The sequence below is a fragment of the Cuculus canorus genome, chromosome 38, assembly GCF_017976375.1.
Source record: "Cuculus canorus isolate bCucCan1 chromosome 38, bCucCan1.pri, whole genome shotgun sequence".
In the NCBI taxonomy this organism is placed as follows: domain Eukaryota; kingdom Metazoa; phylum Chordata; class Aves; order Cuculiformes; family Cuculidae; genus Cuculus; species Cuculus canorus.
The window spans coordinates 325,260-341,601 of NC_071438.1; the positions used below are offsets into that span (position 1 = coordinate 325,260).

Here is a 16,342-nt window from a genome sequence, read left to right on the forward strand (position 1 = left end):
CATTTAGAGTCGTTTCTATGGGGCAGCCCCACACTTAGGGGGCGGCTCTGCCCCATAGCGCTCCTGACCCACACTTAGGGGGCAGCTCTGCCCCATAGCGCTCCCGACCCACACTTAGGGGGCGGCTCTGCCCCATAGGAACCCCTCCAGACCCATAGAATCGCCCCCAGACCCACTGAAAGCTCCGTTATCCCATTGAAAACCTCATTTAGAGTCGTTTCTATGGGGCAGCCCCACACTTAGGGGGCGGCTCTGCCCCATAGCGACCCCGACCCACACTTAGGGGGCGGCTCTGCCCCACAGAATCACCTCCAGACCCACAGAAACCCCTCCAGACCCATAGGAACCCCTCCAGACCCATAGAATCGCCCCCAGACCCACTGAAAGCTCCGTTATCCCATTGAAAACCTCCATTTAGAGCCGTTCCTATGGGGCAGCCCCACACTTAGGGGGCAGCTCTGCCCCATAGCGACCCCGACCCACACTTAGGGGGCGGCTCTGCCCCATAGAAACCCCTCCAGACCCATAGAATCGCCTCCAGACCCATAGAATCACCCCCAGACCCACTGAAAGCTCCGTTATCCCATTGAAAACCTCCATTTAGAGCCGTTCCTATGGGGCAGCCCCACACTTAGGGGGCGGCTCTGCCCCATAGCGTCCCCGACCCACACTTAGGGGGCGGCTCTGCCCCATAGGAACCCCTCCAGACCCATAGAATCGCCCCCAGACCCACTGAAAGCTCCGTTATCCCATTGAAAGACTCATTTAGAGTCGTTCCTATGGGGCAGCCCCACACTTAGGGGGCAGCTCTGCCCCATAGCGCCCCTGACCCACACTTAGGGGGCGGCTCTGCCCCATAGCGACCCTGACCCACACTTAGGGGGCGGCTCTGCCCCATAGAATCGCCTCCAGACCCATAGGAACCCCTCCGGACCCATAGAATCGCCCCCAGACCCACTGAAAGCTCCGTTATCCCATTGAAAACCTCCATTTAGAGCTGTTTCTATGGGGCAGCCCCACACTTAGGGGGCGGCTCTGCCCCATAGCGTCCCCGACCCACACTTAGGGGGCGGCTCCGCCCCATAGAATCGCCTCCAGACCCATAGAAACCCCTCCAGACCCATAGAATCACCCCCAGACCCACTGAAACCTCCATTATCCCATTGAAACCCTCCACTTAGAGCCGTTCCTATGGGGCAGCCCCACACTTAGGGGGCGGCTCTGCCCCATAGCGCCCCTGACCCACACTTAGGGGGCGGCTCTGCCCCATAGGAACCCCTCCAGACCCATAGAATCGCCCCCAGACCCACTGAAAGCTCCGTTATCCCATTGAAAGACTCATTTAGAGCCGTTCCTATGGGGCAGCCCCACACTTAGGGGGCAGCTCTGCCCCATAGCGCCCCTGACCCACACTTAGGGGGCGGCTCTGCCCCACAGAAACCCCTCCAGACCCATAGGAACCCCTCCAGACCCATAGAATCGCCCCCAGACCCACTGAAAGCTCCGTTATCCCATTGAAAACCTCCATTTAGAACCGTTTCTATGGGGCAGCCCCACACTTAGGGGGCACCTCTGCCCCATAGCGACCCGGACCCACACTTAGGGGGCGGCTCTGCCCCATAGGAACCCCTCCAGACCCATAGAAACCCCTCCAGACCCATAGAATCGCCCCCAGACCCACTGAAAGCTCCATTTAGACCCATTTCTATGGGGCAGCCCCACACTTAGGGGGCGGCTCTGCCCCATAACGCCCCTGACCCACACTTAGGGGGCGGCTCTGCCCCACAGAAACCCCTCCAGACCCATAGGAACCCCTCCAGACCCATAGAATCACCCCCAGACTCACTGAAAGCTCCGTTATCCCATTGAAAACCTCCATTTAGAGCCGTTCCTATGGGGCAGCCCCACACTTAGGGGGCAGCTCTGCCCCATAGCACCCCTGACCCACACTTAGGGGGCGGCTCTGCCCCATAGAAACCCCTCCAGACCCATAGAATCGCCTCCAGACCCATAGAATCACCCCCAGACCCACTGAAAGCTCCGTTATCCCATTGAAAACCTCCATTTAGAGCCGTTCCTATGGGTCAGCCCCACACTTAGGGGGCAGCCCCACACTTGGGGGGCGGCTCTGCCCCATAGCCGCCCCCCTGCCCCACACTTGTGGGTCTCGGCACTCACTTCTTGAGGAATTTGGAGGCGAGAGAGGTGAATTTGCCGTCGTCCTCATCGGATTCGGAGTCGGTGTCGGAGTCGTCGGAGCCCCAATCCTCCTCCGAGGACTCTTCTTCCTCCTCTTCCTCCTCCTGCAGTGGGGCAGGGACTTAGGGGGCAGCCCCATAGATTCCCCTGCCCCATAGATTCCTCTGCCCCATAGATTTCCCGCCCCATAGATTTCACCTCCAGTTTCTTCAGGAATCGCCCGCGAGCGTCGCCGCCGCTCTCCTTCTTCTTCAGGAAGGACGAAACGTCGGCGTCTTCATCCGAATCCGACGAACTCGAAGCTGTGCCCCATAGATTGACCCATAGATTCCTGCCCCATAGATCCTGACCCATAGATTCCCGCCCCATAGATCCCTGACCCATAGATTTCGCCCCACAGAGCTCAAGAGATGCTCAGAGAGAGCCCTGAGATGGTGTTTCACCTCTCTGCCCCATAGATTTCTGCCCCATAGATTGACCCACAGAGCTCTGACCCACACATTCTGCCCCATAGGACTCTGCCCCATAGATCCTGACCCATAGATTCCCGCCCCATAGATCCCTGACCCATAGATTTCGCCCCACAGAGCTCAAGAGATGCTCAGAGAGAGCCCTGAGATGGTGTTTCACGTCTCTGCCCCATAGATTTCTGCCCCATAGATTGACCCACAGAGCTCTGACCCATAGATTCTGCCCCATAGATCCCTGACCCATAGATTCTGCCCCATAGATTCCCGCCCCATAGATTCCTGACCCATAGATTTCGCCCCACAGAGCTCAAGAGATGCTCAGAGAGAGCCCTGAGATGGTGTTTATCGCCTCTGCCCCATAGATTTCTGCCCCATAGATTGACCCACACAGCTCTGACCCATAGATTCTGCCCCATAGATCTCTGCCCCATAGATCCTGACCCATAGATTCCCGCCCCATAGATTCCTGACCCATAGATTTCGCCCCACAGAGCTCAAGAGATGCTCAGAGAGAGCCCTGAGATGGTGTTTGTCTCTCTGCCCCATAGATTTCTGCCCCATAGATTGACCCACAGAGCTCCGACCCACAGATTCTGACCCACAGGGCTCTGCCCCATAGATCCTGACCCATAGATTCCCGCCCCATAGATTCCTGACCCATAGATTCCGCCCCACAGAGCTCAAGAGATGCTCAGAGAGAGCCCTGAGATGGTGTTTCACGTCTCTGCCCCATAGATTTCTGCCCCATAGATTGACCCACAGAGCTCCGACCCACACATTCTGACCCACAGGGCTCTGCCCCATAGATTCTGACCCATAGATTCCCGCCCCATAGATCCCTGACCCATAGATTTCGCCCCACAGAGCTCAAGAGATGCTCAGAGAGAGCCCTGAGATGGTGTTTATCGCCTCTGCCCCATAGATTTCTGCCCCATAGATTGACCCACAGAGCTCTGACCCATAGATTCGGACCCACAGGGCTCTGCCCCATAGATCCTGACCCATAGATCCCCACCCCATAGATCCCTGACCCATAGATTTCGCCCCACAGAGCTCAAGAGATGCTCAGAGAGAGCCCTGAGATGGTGTTTGTCTCTCTGCCCCACAGATTTCTGCCCCATAGATTGACCCACAGAGCTCTGACCCATAGATTCTCACCCACAGGGCTCTGCCCCATAGATCCTGACCCATAGATTCCCGCCCCATAGATCCCTGACCCATAGATTTCGCCCCACAGAGCTCAAGAGATGCTCAGAGAGAGCCCTGAGATGGTGTTTCTCGTCTCTGCCCCATAGATTTCTGCCCCACAGATTGACCCACAGAGCTCTGACCCACACATTCTGACCCACAGGGCTCTGCCCCATAGATCCTGACCCATAGATTCCCGCCCCATAGATCCCTGACCCATAGATTTCGCCCCACAGAGCTCAAGAGATGCTCAGAGAGAGCCCTGAGATGGTGTTTATCGCCTCTGCCCCATAGATTTCTGCCCCATAGATTGACCCACAGAGCTCTGACCCATAGATTCTGCCCCATAGATCTCTGCCCCATAGATCCTGACCCATAGATTCCCGCCCCATAGATCCCTGACCCATAGATTCCGCCCCACAGAGCTCAAGAGATGCTCAGAGAGAGCCCTGAGATGGTGTTTATCGCCTCTGCCCCATAGATTTCTGCCCCATAGATTGACCCACAGAGCTCTGACCCACACATTCTGACCCATAGGGCTCTGCCCCATAGATCCTGACCCATAGATTCCCGCCCCATAGGTTCCTGACCCATAGATTCCGCCCCACAGAGCTCAAGAGATGCTCAGAGAGAGCCCTGAGATGGTGTTTCACCTCTCTGCCCCATAGATTTCTGCCCCATAGATTGACCCACAGAGGTCTGACCCACAGATTCTGACCCATAGGGCTCTGCCCCATAGATTCCCGCCCCATAGATTCCTGACCCATAGATTTCGCCCCACAGAGCTCAAGAGATGCTCAGAGAGAGCCCTGAGATGGTGGTTCTCGTCTCTGCCCCATAGATTTCTGCCCCATAGATTGACCCACAGAGCTCTGACCCACACATTCTGACCCATAGGACTCTGCCCCATAGATTCTGACCCATAGATTCCCGCCCCATAGATCCCTGACCCATAGATTTCGCCCCACAGAGCTCAAGAGATGCTCAGAGAGAGCCCTGAGATGGTGTTTCACGTCTCTGCCCCATAGATTTCTGCCCCATAGATTGACCCACAGAGCTCTGACCCATAGATTCGGACCCATAAGACTCTGCCCCATAGATTCTGCCCCATAGATTCCTGACCTATAGATTTCGCCCCACAGAGCTCAAGAGATGCTCAGAGAGAGCCCTGAGATGGTGTTTCTCGTCTCTGCCCCATAGATTTCTGCCCCATAGATTGACCCACACAGCTCTGACCCACACATTCTGACCCACAGGACTCTGCCCCATAGATCCTGACCCATAGATTCCTGACCCATAGATCCCTGACCCATAGATTTCGCCCCACAGAGCTCAAGAGATGCTCAGAGAGAGCCCTGAGATGGCGTTTCTCGTCTCTGCCCCATAGATTTCTGCCCCATAGATTGACCCACAGAGCTCTGACCCATAGATTCTGCCCCATAGATCCCTGACCCATAGATCCTGACCCATAGATTCCCGCCCCATAGATCCCTGACCCATAGATTCCGCCCCACAGAGCTCAAGAGATGCTCAGAGAGAGCCCTGAGATGGTGTTTCTCATCTCTGCCCCATAGATTTCTGCCCCATAGATTGACCCACAGGGCTCTGACCCACACATTCGGACCCACAGGGCTCTGCCCCATAGATCCTGACCCATAGATTCCCGCCCCATAGATTCCTGACCCATAGATTTCGCCCCACAGAGCTCAAGAGATGCTCAGAGAGAGCCCTGAGATGGTGTTTGTCTCTCTGCCCCATAGATTTCTGCCCCATAGATTGACCCATAGAGCTCTGCCCCATAGATCCTGACCCATAGATCCCCGCCCCATAGATTCCTGACCCATAGATTTCGCCCCACAGAGCTCAAGAGATGCTCAGAGAGAGCCCTGAGATGGTGTTTCTCGTCTCTGCCCCATAGATTTCTGCCCCATAGATTGACCTACACAGCTCTGACCCACACATTCTGACCCATAGGACTCTGCCCCATAGATCCTGACCCATAGATTCCCGCCCCATAGATCCCTGACCCATAGATTCCCCCCCACAGAGCTCAAGAGATGCTCAGAGAGAGCCCTGAGATGGTGTTTCACCTCTCTGCCCCATAGATTTCTGCCCCATAGATTGACCCACTGAGCTCCGACCCACACATTCTGACCCACAGGGCTCTGCCCCATAGATTCTGACCCATAGATTCCCGCCCCATAGATCCCTGACCCATAGATTTCGCCCCACAGAGCTCAAGAGATGCTCAGAGAGAGCCCTGAGATGGTGTTTATCGCCTCTGCCCCATAGATTTCTGCCCCATAGATTGACCCACAGAGCTCTGACCCACACATTCTGACCCACAGGGCTCTGCCCCATAGATTCTGCCCCATAGATTCCCACCCCATAGATTCCTGACCCATAGATTTCGCCCCATAGAGCTCAAGAGATGCTCAGAGAGAGCCCTCAGATGGTGTTTCTCGTCTCTGCCCCATAGATTTCTGCCCCATAGATTGACCCACTGAGCTCCGACCCACACATTCTGACCCACAGGGCTCTGCCCCATAGATTCTGACCCATAGATTCCTGCCCCATAGATCCCTGACCCATAGATTTCGCCCCACAGAGCTCAAGAGATGCTCAGAGAGAGCCCTGAGATGGTGTTTATCGCCTCTGCCCCATAGATTTCTGCCCCATAGATTGACCCACAGAGCTCTGACCCATAGATTCGGACCCACAGGGCTCTGCCCCATAGATCCTGACCCATAGATCCCCACCCCATAGATTCCTGACCCATAGATTTCGCCCCACAGAGCTCAAGAGATGCTCAGAGAGAGCCCTGAGAGGCAAACGCTGCCCCACACATCTCTGCCCCATAGATTTCTGCCCCATAGATTGACCCACAGTGCTCTGCCCCATAGATTCCTGACCCATAGGGCTCTGCCCCATAGATTCTGCCCCATAGATCCCCACCTTCAGAGTCTCCGCTCTTCTTCTCCTCATCCTCATCCGACTGCTCCGGGTTCTGTGGGGCAGAAATCTATGGGGCACTTCTGCCCCATAGCGCCCCCCAACTGCCCCATAGCGCCCCCCAAGTGACCCATAGCGCCCCCCAACTGCCCCACAGGGACCCCCAACTGCCCCATAGCACCCTCAAAGTGCCCCATAGCGCCCCCCAACTGCCCCACAGCGCCCCCAAATCCCCCCTTCCTGCCCCATAGCGCCCCCTCTGCCCCATAGCGCCCTTCTCCTGCCCCACAGTGCCCCCAAATCCCCCCTCCTGCCCCATAGCGCCCCACAACTGCCCCACAGTGCCCCCAAATCCCCCCTTCCTGCCCCATAGCGCCCCCCTCCTGCCCCATAGCGCCCCCAAACCGCCCCATAGTGCCCCCAAACCCCCTCTCCTGCCCCATAGCGCCCCCTATACCCACTCCACCACCCCCCTCCTGCCCCATAGCGCCCCACAACTGCCCCATAGCGCCCCCAAACCGCCCCATAGTGCCCCCAAACCCCCTCTCCTGCCCCATAGCGCCCCCTATGCCCCTCCACAGCCCCCCTCCTGCCCCATAGTGCCCCACAACTGCCCCATAGCGCCCCCAAACCCCCCTTCCTGCCCCATAGCGCCCCCAGACTGCCCCATAGCGCCCCCAAACCACCCCACAGTGCCCCCAAATGCCCCCTTCGTGCCCCATAGCGCCCCCAAACTGCCCCATAGTGCCCCCAAACCCCCTCTCCTGCCCCATAGCGCCCCCTATGCCCCTCCACAGCCCCCCTCCTGCCCCATAGCGCCCCCAGACTGCCCCATAGCGCCCCCAAACCACCCCACAGTGCCCCCAAATGCCCCCTTCGTGCCCCATAGCGCCCCCAAACTGCCCCATAGTGCCCCCAAACTGCCCCATAGCGCCCCCAAACCCCCCCTCCTGCCCCATAGCACCCCCTATACCCACTCCACACCCCCGTCCTGCCCCATAGCACCCCCTATACCCACTGCACACCCCCGTCCTGCCCCATAGCGCCCCATAGCGTCCCCCGGCACCTGTCGATAGGCGGCGATCTGCGCCTCGAAGTCGCGGTTGTGTTTGCGGAGTTTCTGTCGGAGCGTCCCGAGAGCGCGAGCGCTCGGTTTGCTCATCCGCCGCTTCCCCTCCTTATCCTCCCAGAGCTGCGTGTGGGGCAGAGCCACGGCCTGACCCACGGCTCTGCCCCATAGCGTGACCCATAGAGAGCCATAGAGACCATAGAGACGTACAGAGTCCATAAAGAAACCATAGAGAGACCATAGACAAACCATAGAGACCCACCAAGAGACCACCGAGACTATAGAGAAACCATAGACAAAACCACAGACAAACCATAGAACGACCCATAGAGACCCCATAGACACCCATAGAGACCCCATAGAGACCCCATAGGGACCCCATAGGGACCCACAGGGACCCATAGAGACCCATAGAGACCCCACAGAGACCCACAGAGACCCCATAGAGACCCATAGAGACCCCATAGAGACCCATAGAGACCCATAGAGACCCCATAGAGACCCACAGAGACCCCACAGAGACCCCACAGAGACCCATAGAGACCCATAGAGACCCACAGAGACCCACAGAGACCCCATAGAGACCCACAGAGACCCACAGAGACCCACAGAGACCCACAGAGACCCCATAGAGACCCACAGAGACCCCACAGAGACCCATAGAGACCCATAGAGACCCCATAGAGACCCATAGAGACCCATAGAGACCCCACAGAGACCCACAGAGACCCCACAGAGACCCCACAGAGACCCATAGAGACCCATAGAGACCCACAGAGACCCACAGAGACCCCATAGAGACCCACAGAGACCCACAGAGACCCACAGAGACCCACAGAGACCCCATAGAGACCCACAGAGACCCCATAGAGACCCATAGAGACCCATAGAGACCCCATAGAGACCCATAGAGACCCCATAGAGACCCACAGAGACCCACAGAGACCCACAGAGACCCCATAGAGACCCACAGAGACCCCATAGAGACCCATAGAGACCCCATAGAGACCCCATAGAGACCCATAGAGACCCATAGAGACCCCATAGAGACCCCACAGAGACCCATAGAGACCCCATAAAGACCCACAGAGACCCACAGAGACCCCACAGAGACCCATAGAGACCCCATAGAGACCCCATAGAGACCCCATAGAGACCCCATAGAGACCCCATAAAGACCCACAGAGACCCCACAGAGACCCATAGAGACCCCATAGAGACCCATAGAGACCCCATAAAGACCCATAGAGACCCACAGAGACCCATAGAGACCCCATAGAGACCCATAGAGACCCACAGAGACCCCATAGAGACCCCATAGAGACCCATAGAGACCCATAGAGACCCCATAGAGACCCACAGAGACCCCATAGAGACCCCATAGAGACCCATAGAGACCCACAGAGACCCTATAGAGACCCCATAAAGACCCACAGAGACCCACAGAGACCCATAGAGACCTCATAGAGACCCCATAGAGACCCATAGAGACCCATAGAGACCCCATAGAGACCCATAGAGACCCATAGAGACCCCATAGAGACCCATAGAGACCCACAGAGACCCCATAGAGACCCCATAAAGACCCATAGAGACCCACAGAGACCCATAGAGACCCCATAGAGACCCCATAGAGACCCCATAGAGACCCATAGAGACCCATAGAGACCCCATAGAGACCCACAGAGACCCCATAGAGACCCCATAGAGACCCCATAGAGACCCACAGAGACCCACAGAGACCCATAGAGACCCATAGAGACCCCATAAAGACCCATAGAGACCCATAGAGACCCCATAAAGACCCACAGAGACCCACAGAGACCCCACAGAGACCCATAGAGACCCCATAGAGACCCATAGAGACCCACAGAGACCCCATAGAGACCCATAGAGACCCACAGAGACCCACAGAGACCCACAGAGACCCCATAGAGACCCACAGAGACCCCATAGAGACCCATAGAGACCCATAGAGACCCAAAGAGACCCATAGAGACCCCATAGAGACCCCATAGAGACCCACAGAGACCCCATAGAGACCCCATAGAGACCCACAGAGACCCACAGAGACCCACAGAGACCCCATAGAGACCCCATAGAGACCCCATAGAGACCCCATAGAGACCCATAGAGACCCCATAGAGACCCACAGAGACCCCATAGAGACCCCATAGAGACCCACAGAGACCCATAGAGACCCATAGAGCCCCACAGCCGCCCCATAGCGCCCCACACCTCGTTGAGGTAGTCCTCGAGGTCGGCGAGGATGCGGATGTAGCACCGTGGGGCGCCGTCGCGGTCGAGGACGCCGCGGGCTTTGGCGTAGGCGCGGCCCAGCGCCTCCCACTCCTCGAGGCACCGCGTGACGTCGCGGATCTTCATGGCATTCCGGATGGTCCGGATGAGGTTCGTCAGTTCCTCGAAGCTGCGGAGGAAAAGGAAAGGGAGAGGGAGGTCGCGACCGCCCCATAGCGCCGCTTTCTGCCCCATAGCGCGGCCCACGGCTGCCCCATAGCGACACAGAGAGACGCGGAGCGGCTCAACGCAGAGCAGCGTCAGCAGAAAGCGGCTGCTTTCTGACCCATAGTGATCCATTCCTGCCCCATAGCGACCCATAGCGACCCCTTCTGCCCCATAGCGACCCATAGAAACCCTTCTGCCCCATAGCGCAACCCACGGCTGCCCCATAGCGACACAGAGAGATGCGGAGCGGCTCAACACAGAGTGGCGTCAGCAGAAAGCGGCTGCTTTCTGACCCATAGCGACCCATAGCGACCCCCTCCTGCCCCATAGCGACCCATAGAGACCCATAGAACCCCATAGAACCACTTCTGCCCCATAGCGCGGCCCACGGCTGCCCCATAGCGACACAGAGAGACACAAAACAGCTCAACACAAAGAGCGGCATCAGCACAAAGCTGCTCTTTTCTGCCCCATAGCAACCCATAGCGACCCCCTCCTGCCCCATAGCAACCCATAGCGACCCATAGAACCCCATAGAACCACTTCTGCCCCATAGCGTGCCCCACGGCTGCCCCATAGCGACACAGAGAGATGCGGAGCGGCTCAACACAGAGAGCGGCATCAGCACAAAGCTGCTCTTTTCTGCCCCATAGCGACCCATAGCGACCCCCTCCTGCCCCAATGCGACCCCTTCTGCCCCACAGAACTCCATAGAAGCACTTCTGCCCCATAGCGCGACCCACGGCTGCCCCATAGCGACACAGAGAGATGCGGAGCGGCTCAACACAGAGAGCGGCGTCAGCACAAAGCGGCTCCTTTCTGACCCATAGCGACCCATAGCGATCTCCTTCTGCCCCATAGCGGCCCACAGTGACCCATAGAGACCCACAGAGACCCACAGAAGCACTTCTGCCCCATGGCGTGACCCACGGCTGCCCCATAGCGACCCATAGAGACGCAGCGCGGCTCAACCCAGAGAGCGGCATCAGCACAAAGTGGCTCCTTTCTGCCCCATAGCGACCCATAGCGACCCCCTCCTGCCCCACAGCGACCCATAGCGACTCCTTCTGCCCCATAGCGACCCCTTCTGCCCCATAGCGCGCCCCACGGCTGCCCCATAGCGCCCCACATACCGCTTGTCGCGAGCGCTTCGCACCACGCGTTTGGTGTCCTCCTCATCCTCGCTGAGCAGCAGCGGCCTGGGGGGGAGAAAAAGTGTGGGGCAGCCCCATAGCGCCGCCCCATAGCGCCCCAGAACTGCCCCACATCCTGCCCCATAGATCCCTGCCCCACAGCTGCCCCACAGCGCCTCAAAGCCGCCCCATAACCTCATCCTACAGCTCTTTCCCATCCATTCCATCCCGCTCTCTGCCCCATAACTGCCCCATAGTGCCCCATAGCTGCCCCATAGCGCCCCATAACTGCCCTACAACTGCCCCATAGCTGCCCCACACCCTGCCCCATAGCTCCCTGCCCCATAGCTGCCCCACAGCGCCTCAAACCCACCCCATAACCTCATCCTACAGCTCTTTCCCATCGATCCATCCCCTTCTCTGCCCCATAGCTGCCCCATAGCTGCCCCACACCCTGCCCCATAGCTCCCTGCCCCATAGCTGCCCCACAGCGCCTCAAACCCACCCCATAACCTCACCCTACAGCTCTTTCCCATCCAATCCATCCCGCTCTCTGCCCCATAACTGCCCCATAGTGCCCCATAAGTGCCCCACAGCGCCCCATAAGTGCCCTACAGCTGCCCCATAGCTGCCCCACATCCTGCCCCATAGCTCCCTGCCCCATAGCTGCCCCACAGCGCCTCAAAGCCGCCCCATAACCTCATCCTACAGCTCTTTCCCATCCGATCCATCCCGCTCTCTGCCCCATAACTGCCCCATAGCTGCCCCATAGCGCCCCATAGCTGCCCCACACCCTGCCCCATAGCTCCCTGCCCCATAGCTGCCCCACAGTGCCTCAAAGCCGCCCCATAACCTCATCCCACAGCTCTTTCCCATCCAATCCATCCCCTTCTCTGCCCCATAACTGCCCCATAACTGCCCCATAGCGCCCCATAGCTGCCCCACATCCTGCCCCATAGCTCCCTGCCCCATAGCTGCCCCACAGCGCCTCAAAGCCGCCCCATAACCTCATCCTACAGCTGTTTCCCATCGATCCATCCCATTCTCTGCCCCATAACTGCCCCATAGCGCCCCATAACTGCCCCATAGCGCCCCATAGAGCCCCACAACTGCCCCATAGCTGCCCCACACCCTGCCCCATAGCTGCCTGCCCCATAGCTGCCCCACAGCGCCTCAAAGCCGCCCCATAACCTCATCCTACAGCTCTTTCCCATCCAATCCATCCCCTTCTCTGCCCCATAACTGCCCCATAGCGCCCCATAACTGCCCTACAGCTGCCCCATAACTGCCCCACAGCTGCCCCATAGCTGCCCCATAGCTCCCTGCCCCATAGCTGCCCCACAGCGCCTCAAACCCACCCCATAACCTCATCCCACAGCTCTTTCCCATCGATCCATCCCGCTCTCTGCCCCATAACTGCCCCATAGCGCCCCATAACTGCCCCATAGCGCCCCATAGCTGCCCCACGGCTGCCCCACAGGCTGCCCCACAGCTCCCTGCCCCATAGCTGCCCCACACACTTGCCGTAGGCGCCTCCCGTGGGTTTCGGGGTGGGTTCATCTCCGGAAGCCGAAGACTCGGTTTCGCTGTCGGATCCGGTGGTGAAGAACCGCGACATGATGGGACCTGGAGAGATGTGGGGCAGACCCATAGCGGGGGGCGCTCTGCCCCATAGATCCCTCTCTGCCCCATAGATCCCCTCTCTGCCCCACAGAAAAGCCGACCTGGTCCCATAGATCCCTCTCTCTGCCCCATAGATCCCCTATCTGCCCCACAGAAAAGCCGACGTGCTCCACAGATCCCTCTCTCTGCCCCACAGATCCCTCTCTCAGCCCCATAGATCCCTCTCTGCCCCACAGAAAAGCCGTCCTGCCCTATAGATCCCCCTCTCTGCCCCACAGATCCCCCTCTCTGCCCCATAGATCCCTCTCTCTGCCCCAGATCCCTCTCCCTGCCCCACAGACCCCCTCTCTGCCCCACAGATCCCCCTCTCTGCCCCACAGAAAAGCCGCCCTGCCCCATAGATCTCTCTCTCTGCCCCTCTGCCCCACAGATCCTCCTCTCCGCCCCACAGATCCCTCTCCGCCCCACAGATCCCTCTCCGCCCCACAGATCCCCTCTCCGCCCCACAGATCCCCTCTCCGCCCCACAGATCCCTCTCTCCGCCCCACAGATCCCTCTCTGCCCCACAGATCCCCCTCTCTGCCCCACAGATCTCTCTCCGCCCCACAGATCCCTCTCCGCCCCACAGATCCCCCTCTCCGCCCCACAGATCCCTCTCCGCCCCACAGATCCCTCTCCGCCCCACAGATCCCTCTCCGCCCCACAGATCCCCCTCTCCGCCCCACAGATCCCCTCTCCGCCCCACAGATTCCCCCTCTCCGCCCCACAGATCCCTCTCCGCCCCACAGATCCCTCTCCCTGCCCCAAAGATCCCTCTCTCCGCCCCACAGATCCCTCTCTCCGCCCCACAGATCCCTCTCTCCGCCCCACAGATCCCTCTCCGCCCCACAGATTCCCTCTCCGCCCCACAGATCCCTCTCTGCCCCATAGATTCCCGCCCCTCCCCCCCCCACGCGGCCCTCACCGAAGCCGCGATCGTAATGGCGGATGAGGCCGGAAGTGACGTCACCGCGCGCGGCGCTTCCGTCCACAGCCTCTTCCCTCCCCCCCGCGCGGGCAAAGCACGACGGGAAACCGGAAGCGCTCGGGGGACGACGGGAAATGTAGTTCCTACGTTCCGAATGGTCTCTGTGGGTCTCTATGGGTCTCTGTGGGTCTCTATGGGTCTCTGTGGGTCTCTGTGGGTCTCTATGGGTCTCTATGGGGTCTCTATGGGGTCTCTATGGGTCTCTGTGGGGTCTCTATGGGTCTCTGTGGGTCTCTATGGGGTCTCTATGGGTCTCTATGGGGTCTCTATGGGGTCTCTATGGGGTCTCTATGGGTCTCTGTGGGGTCTCTATGGGTCTCTGTGGGTCTCTATGGGGTCTCTATGGGTCTCTATGGGTCTCTATGGGTCTCTATGGGTCTCTGTGGGGTCTCTATGGGTCTCTGTGGGTCTCTATGGGGTCTCTATGGGTCTCTGTGGGTCTCTGTGGGTCTCTATGGGTCTCTGTGGGTCTCTATGGGGTCTCTATGGGTCTCTATGGGTCTCTATGGGTCTCTATGGGTCTCTGTGGGTCTCTATGGGTCTCTATGGGGTCTCTGTGGGTCTCTATGGGTCTCTGTGGGTCTCTATGGGTCTCTATGGGGTCTCTGTGGGTCTCTATGGGTCTCTGTGGGTCTCTATGGGTCTCTATGGGGTCTCTGTGGGTCTCTATGGGTCTCTGTGGGTCTCTATGGGGTCTCTGTGGGTCTCTATGGGTCTCTATGGGGTCTCTGTGGGTCTCTGTGGGTCTCTATGGGGTCTCTGTGGGTCTCTATGGGTCTCTATGGGGTCTCTATGGGTCTCTATGGGTCTCTATGGGGTCTCTATGGGTCTCTATGGGTCTCTATGGGGTCTCTATGGGGTCTCTACTGCGCCCAAAGTGGTCCATACTGGTCCATACTGGTCCATACTGGTCTATACTGAGCCCATACTGGTCTATACTGGGCTCTACTGGGTCCCTATGAGGTCCTACTGGTCCAGAACTGGGCCCATACTGCTTTATACTGGTCCATACTGGTCCATACTGGTCCCATACTGGTCTATACTGGTCCATACTGGTTTATACTGGCTTCCACCGGGTCCATATAAGGTTCTTCTGGTCCATACTGGTCCATACTGGTCCATACTGGTTTCTAATGGTCCCCCATGACATTCTCCCGCTTTCCACTGGGACCTCTACTGGTCCATAGTGGTCTCTACTGGTCCATACTGGTCCATACTGGTCCATATTGGTCTCTATTGGTCCCTACTGGTCCCTACTGGTCTCTACTGGTCCATACTGGGCTCCTCCCCAGTGCCGTTACCCAGGAAGGAAGCGGGGGAGGGGCGCTGGGCAAGATGGCGGCCGGCGTCCTCGTCACCGCCGCCTTAATGAGCGGTAACGAGGGGACGGGGGAGGGGTGGTGGCATCTCAGGGGGCTTCGGGACCACCATAGGGACCTCCAGGGCCTCTCCTGCCCCATAGGGACCTCCAGGGCCTTCTCCTGCCCCATAGGGACCTCCAGGCCCTCTCCCGCCCCATAGGGACCTCCAGGCCCTCTCCTGCCCCATAGGGACCTCCAGGCCCTCTCCTGCCCCATAGGGACCTCCAGGGCCTCTCCCGCCCCATAGGGACCTCCAGGCCCTCTCCTGCCCCATAGGGACCTCCAGGGCCTCTCCTGCCCCATAGGGACCTCCAGGCCTTCTCCCGCCCCATAGGGACCTCCAGGCCCTCTCCCGCCCCATAGGGACCTCCAGGCCCTCTCCTGCCCCATAGGGACCTCCAGGGCCTCTCCTGCCCCATAGGGACCTCCAGGGCCTCTCTGCCCCATAGGGACCTCCAGGCCCTCTCCCGCCCCATAGGGACCTCCAGGCCCTCTCCCGCCCCATAGGGACCTCCAGGCCCTCTCCTGCCCCATAGGGACCTCCAGGCCTTCTCCTGCCCCATAGGGACCTCCAGGCCCTCTCCCGCCCCATAGGGACCTCCAGGCCCTCTCCTGCCCCATAGGGACCTCCAGGCCCTCTCCTGACCCATAGGGACCTCCAGGGCCTCTCCCGCCCCATAGGGACCTCCAGGCCCTCTCCTGCCCCATAGGGACCTCCAGGCCCTCTCCTGCCCCATAGGGACCTCCAGGGCCTCTCCCGCCCCATAGGGACCTCCAGGCCTTCTCCCGCCCCATAGGGACCTCCAGGCCCTCTCCTGCCCCATAGGGACCTCCAGGGCCTCTCCCGCCCCATA

At 59.1% G+C, this 16,342-nt stretch overlaps 2 protein-coding genes across 3 annotated transcripts in view; one reads left to right on the top strand and one right to left on the bottom strand.

Annotated features, from left to right (window-relative positions):
* The window catches only part of LOC128850098 (eukaryotic translation initiation factor 3 subunit C-like), a 46,322-nt gene extending 32,208 nt beyond the window's left edge, over positions 1-14,114 (bottom strand). Inside the window, exons 1-8 of the mRNA XM_054053070.1 lie at positions 14,065-14,114; positions 12,998-13,103; positions 11,478-11,543; positions 10,117-10,306; positions 7,876-8,001; positions 6,813-6,864; positions 2,398-2,501; positions 2,179-2,303 (exon numbers count right to left, since the gene is read on the bottom strand). Of these exons, the coding sequence (XP_053909045.1) occupies positions 2,179-2,303; positions 2,398-2,501; positions 6,813-6,864; positions 7,876-8,001; positions 10,117-10,306; positions 11,478-11,543; positions 12,998-13,095 (761 nt within the window). The 5' untranslated portion in view covers positions 13,096-13,103; positions 14,065-14,114. The remainder of the gene's footprint in view (positions 1-2,178; positions 2,304-2,397; positions 2,502-6,812; positions 6,865-7,875; positions 8,002-10,116; positions 10,307-11,477; positions 11,544-12,997; positions 13,104-14,064) is intronic.
* Positions 14,115-15,390: 1,276 nt separating this feature from the next.
* ITGAL (integrin subunit alpha L) overlaps positions 15,391-16,342 on the top strand; it is a 42,334-nt gene continuing 41,382 nt past the window's right edge. For both annotated transcript variants that reach the window (XM_054053054.1, XM_054053055.1), the window contains exon 1: positions 15,391-15,502. In XM_054053054.1, coding sequence (XP_053909029.1) covers positions 15,463-15,502 — 40 coding nt within the window. In that variant the 5' untranslated portion in view covers positions 15,391-15,462. The remainder of the gene's footprint in view (positions 15,503-16,342) is intronic.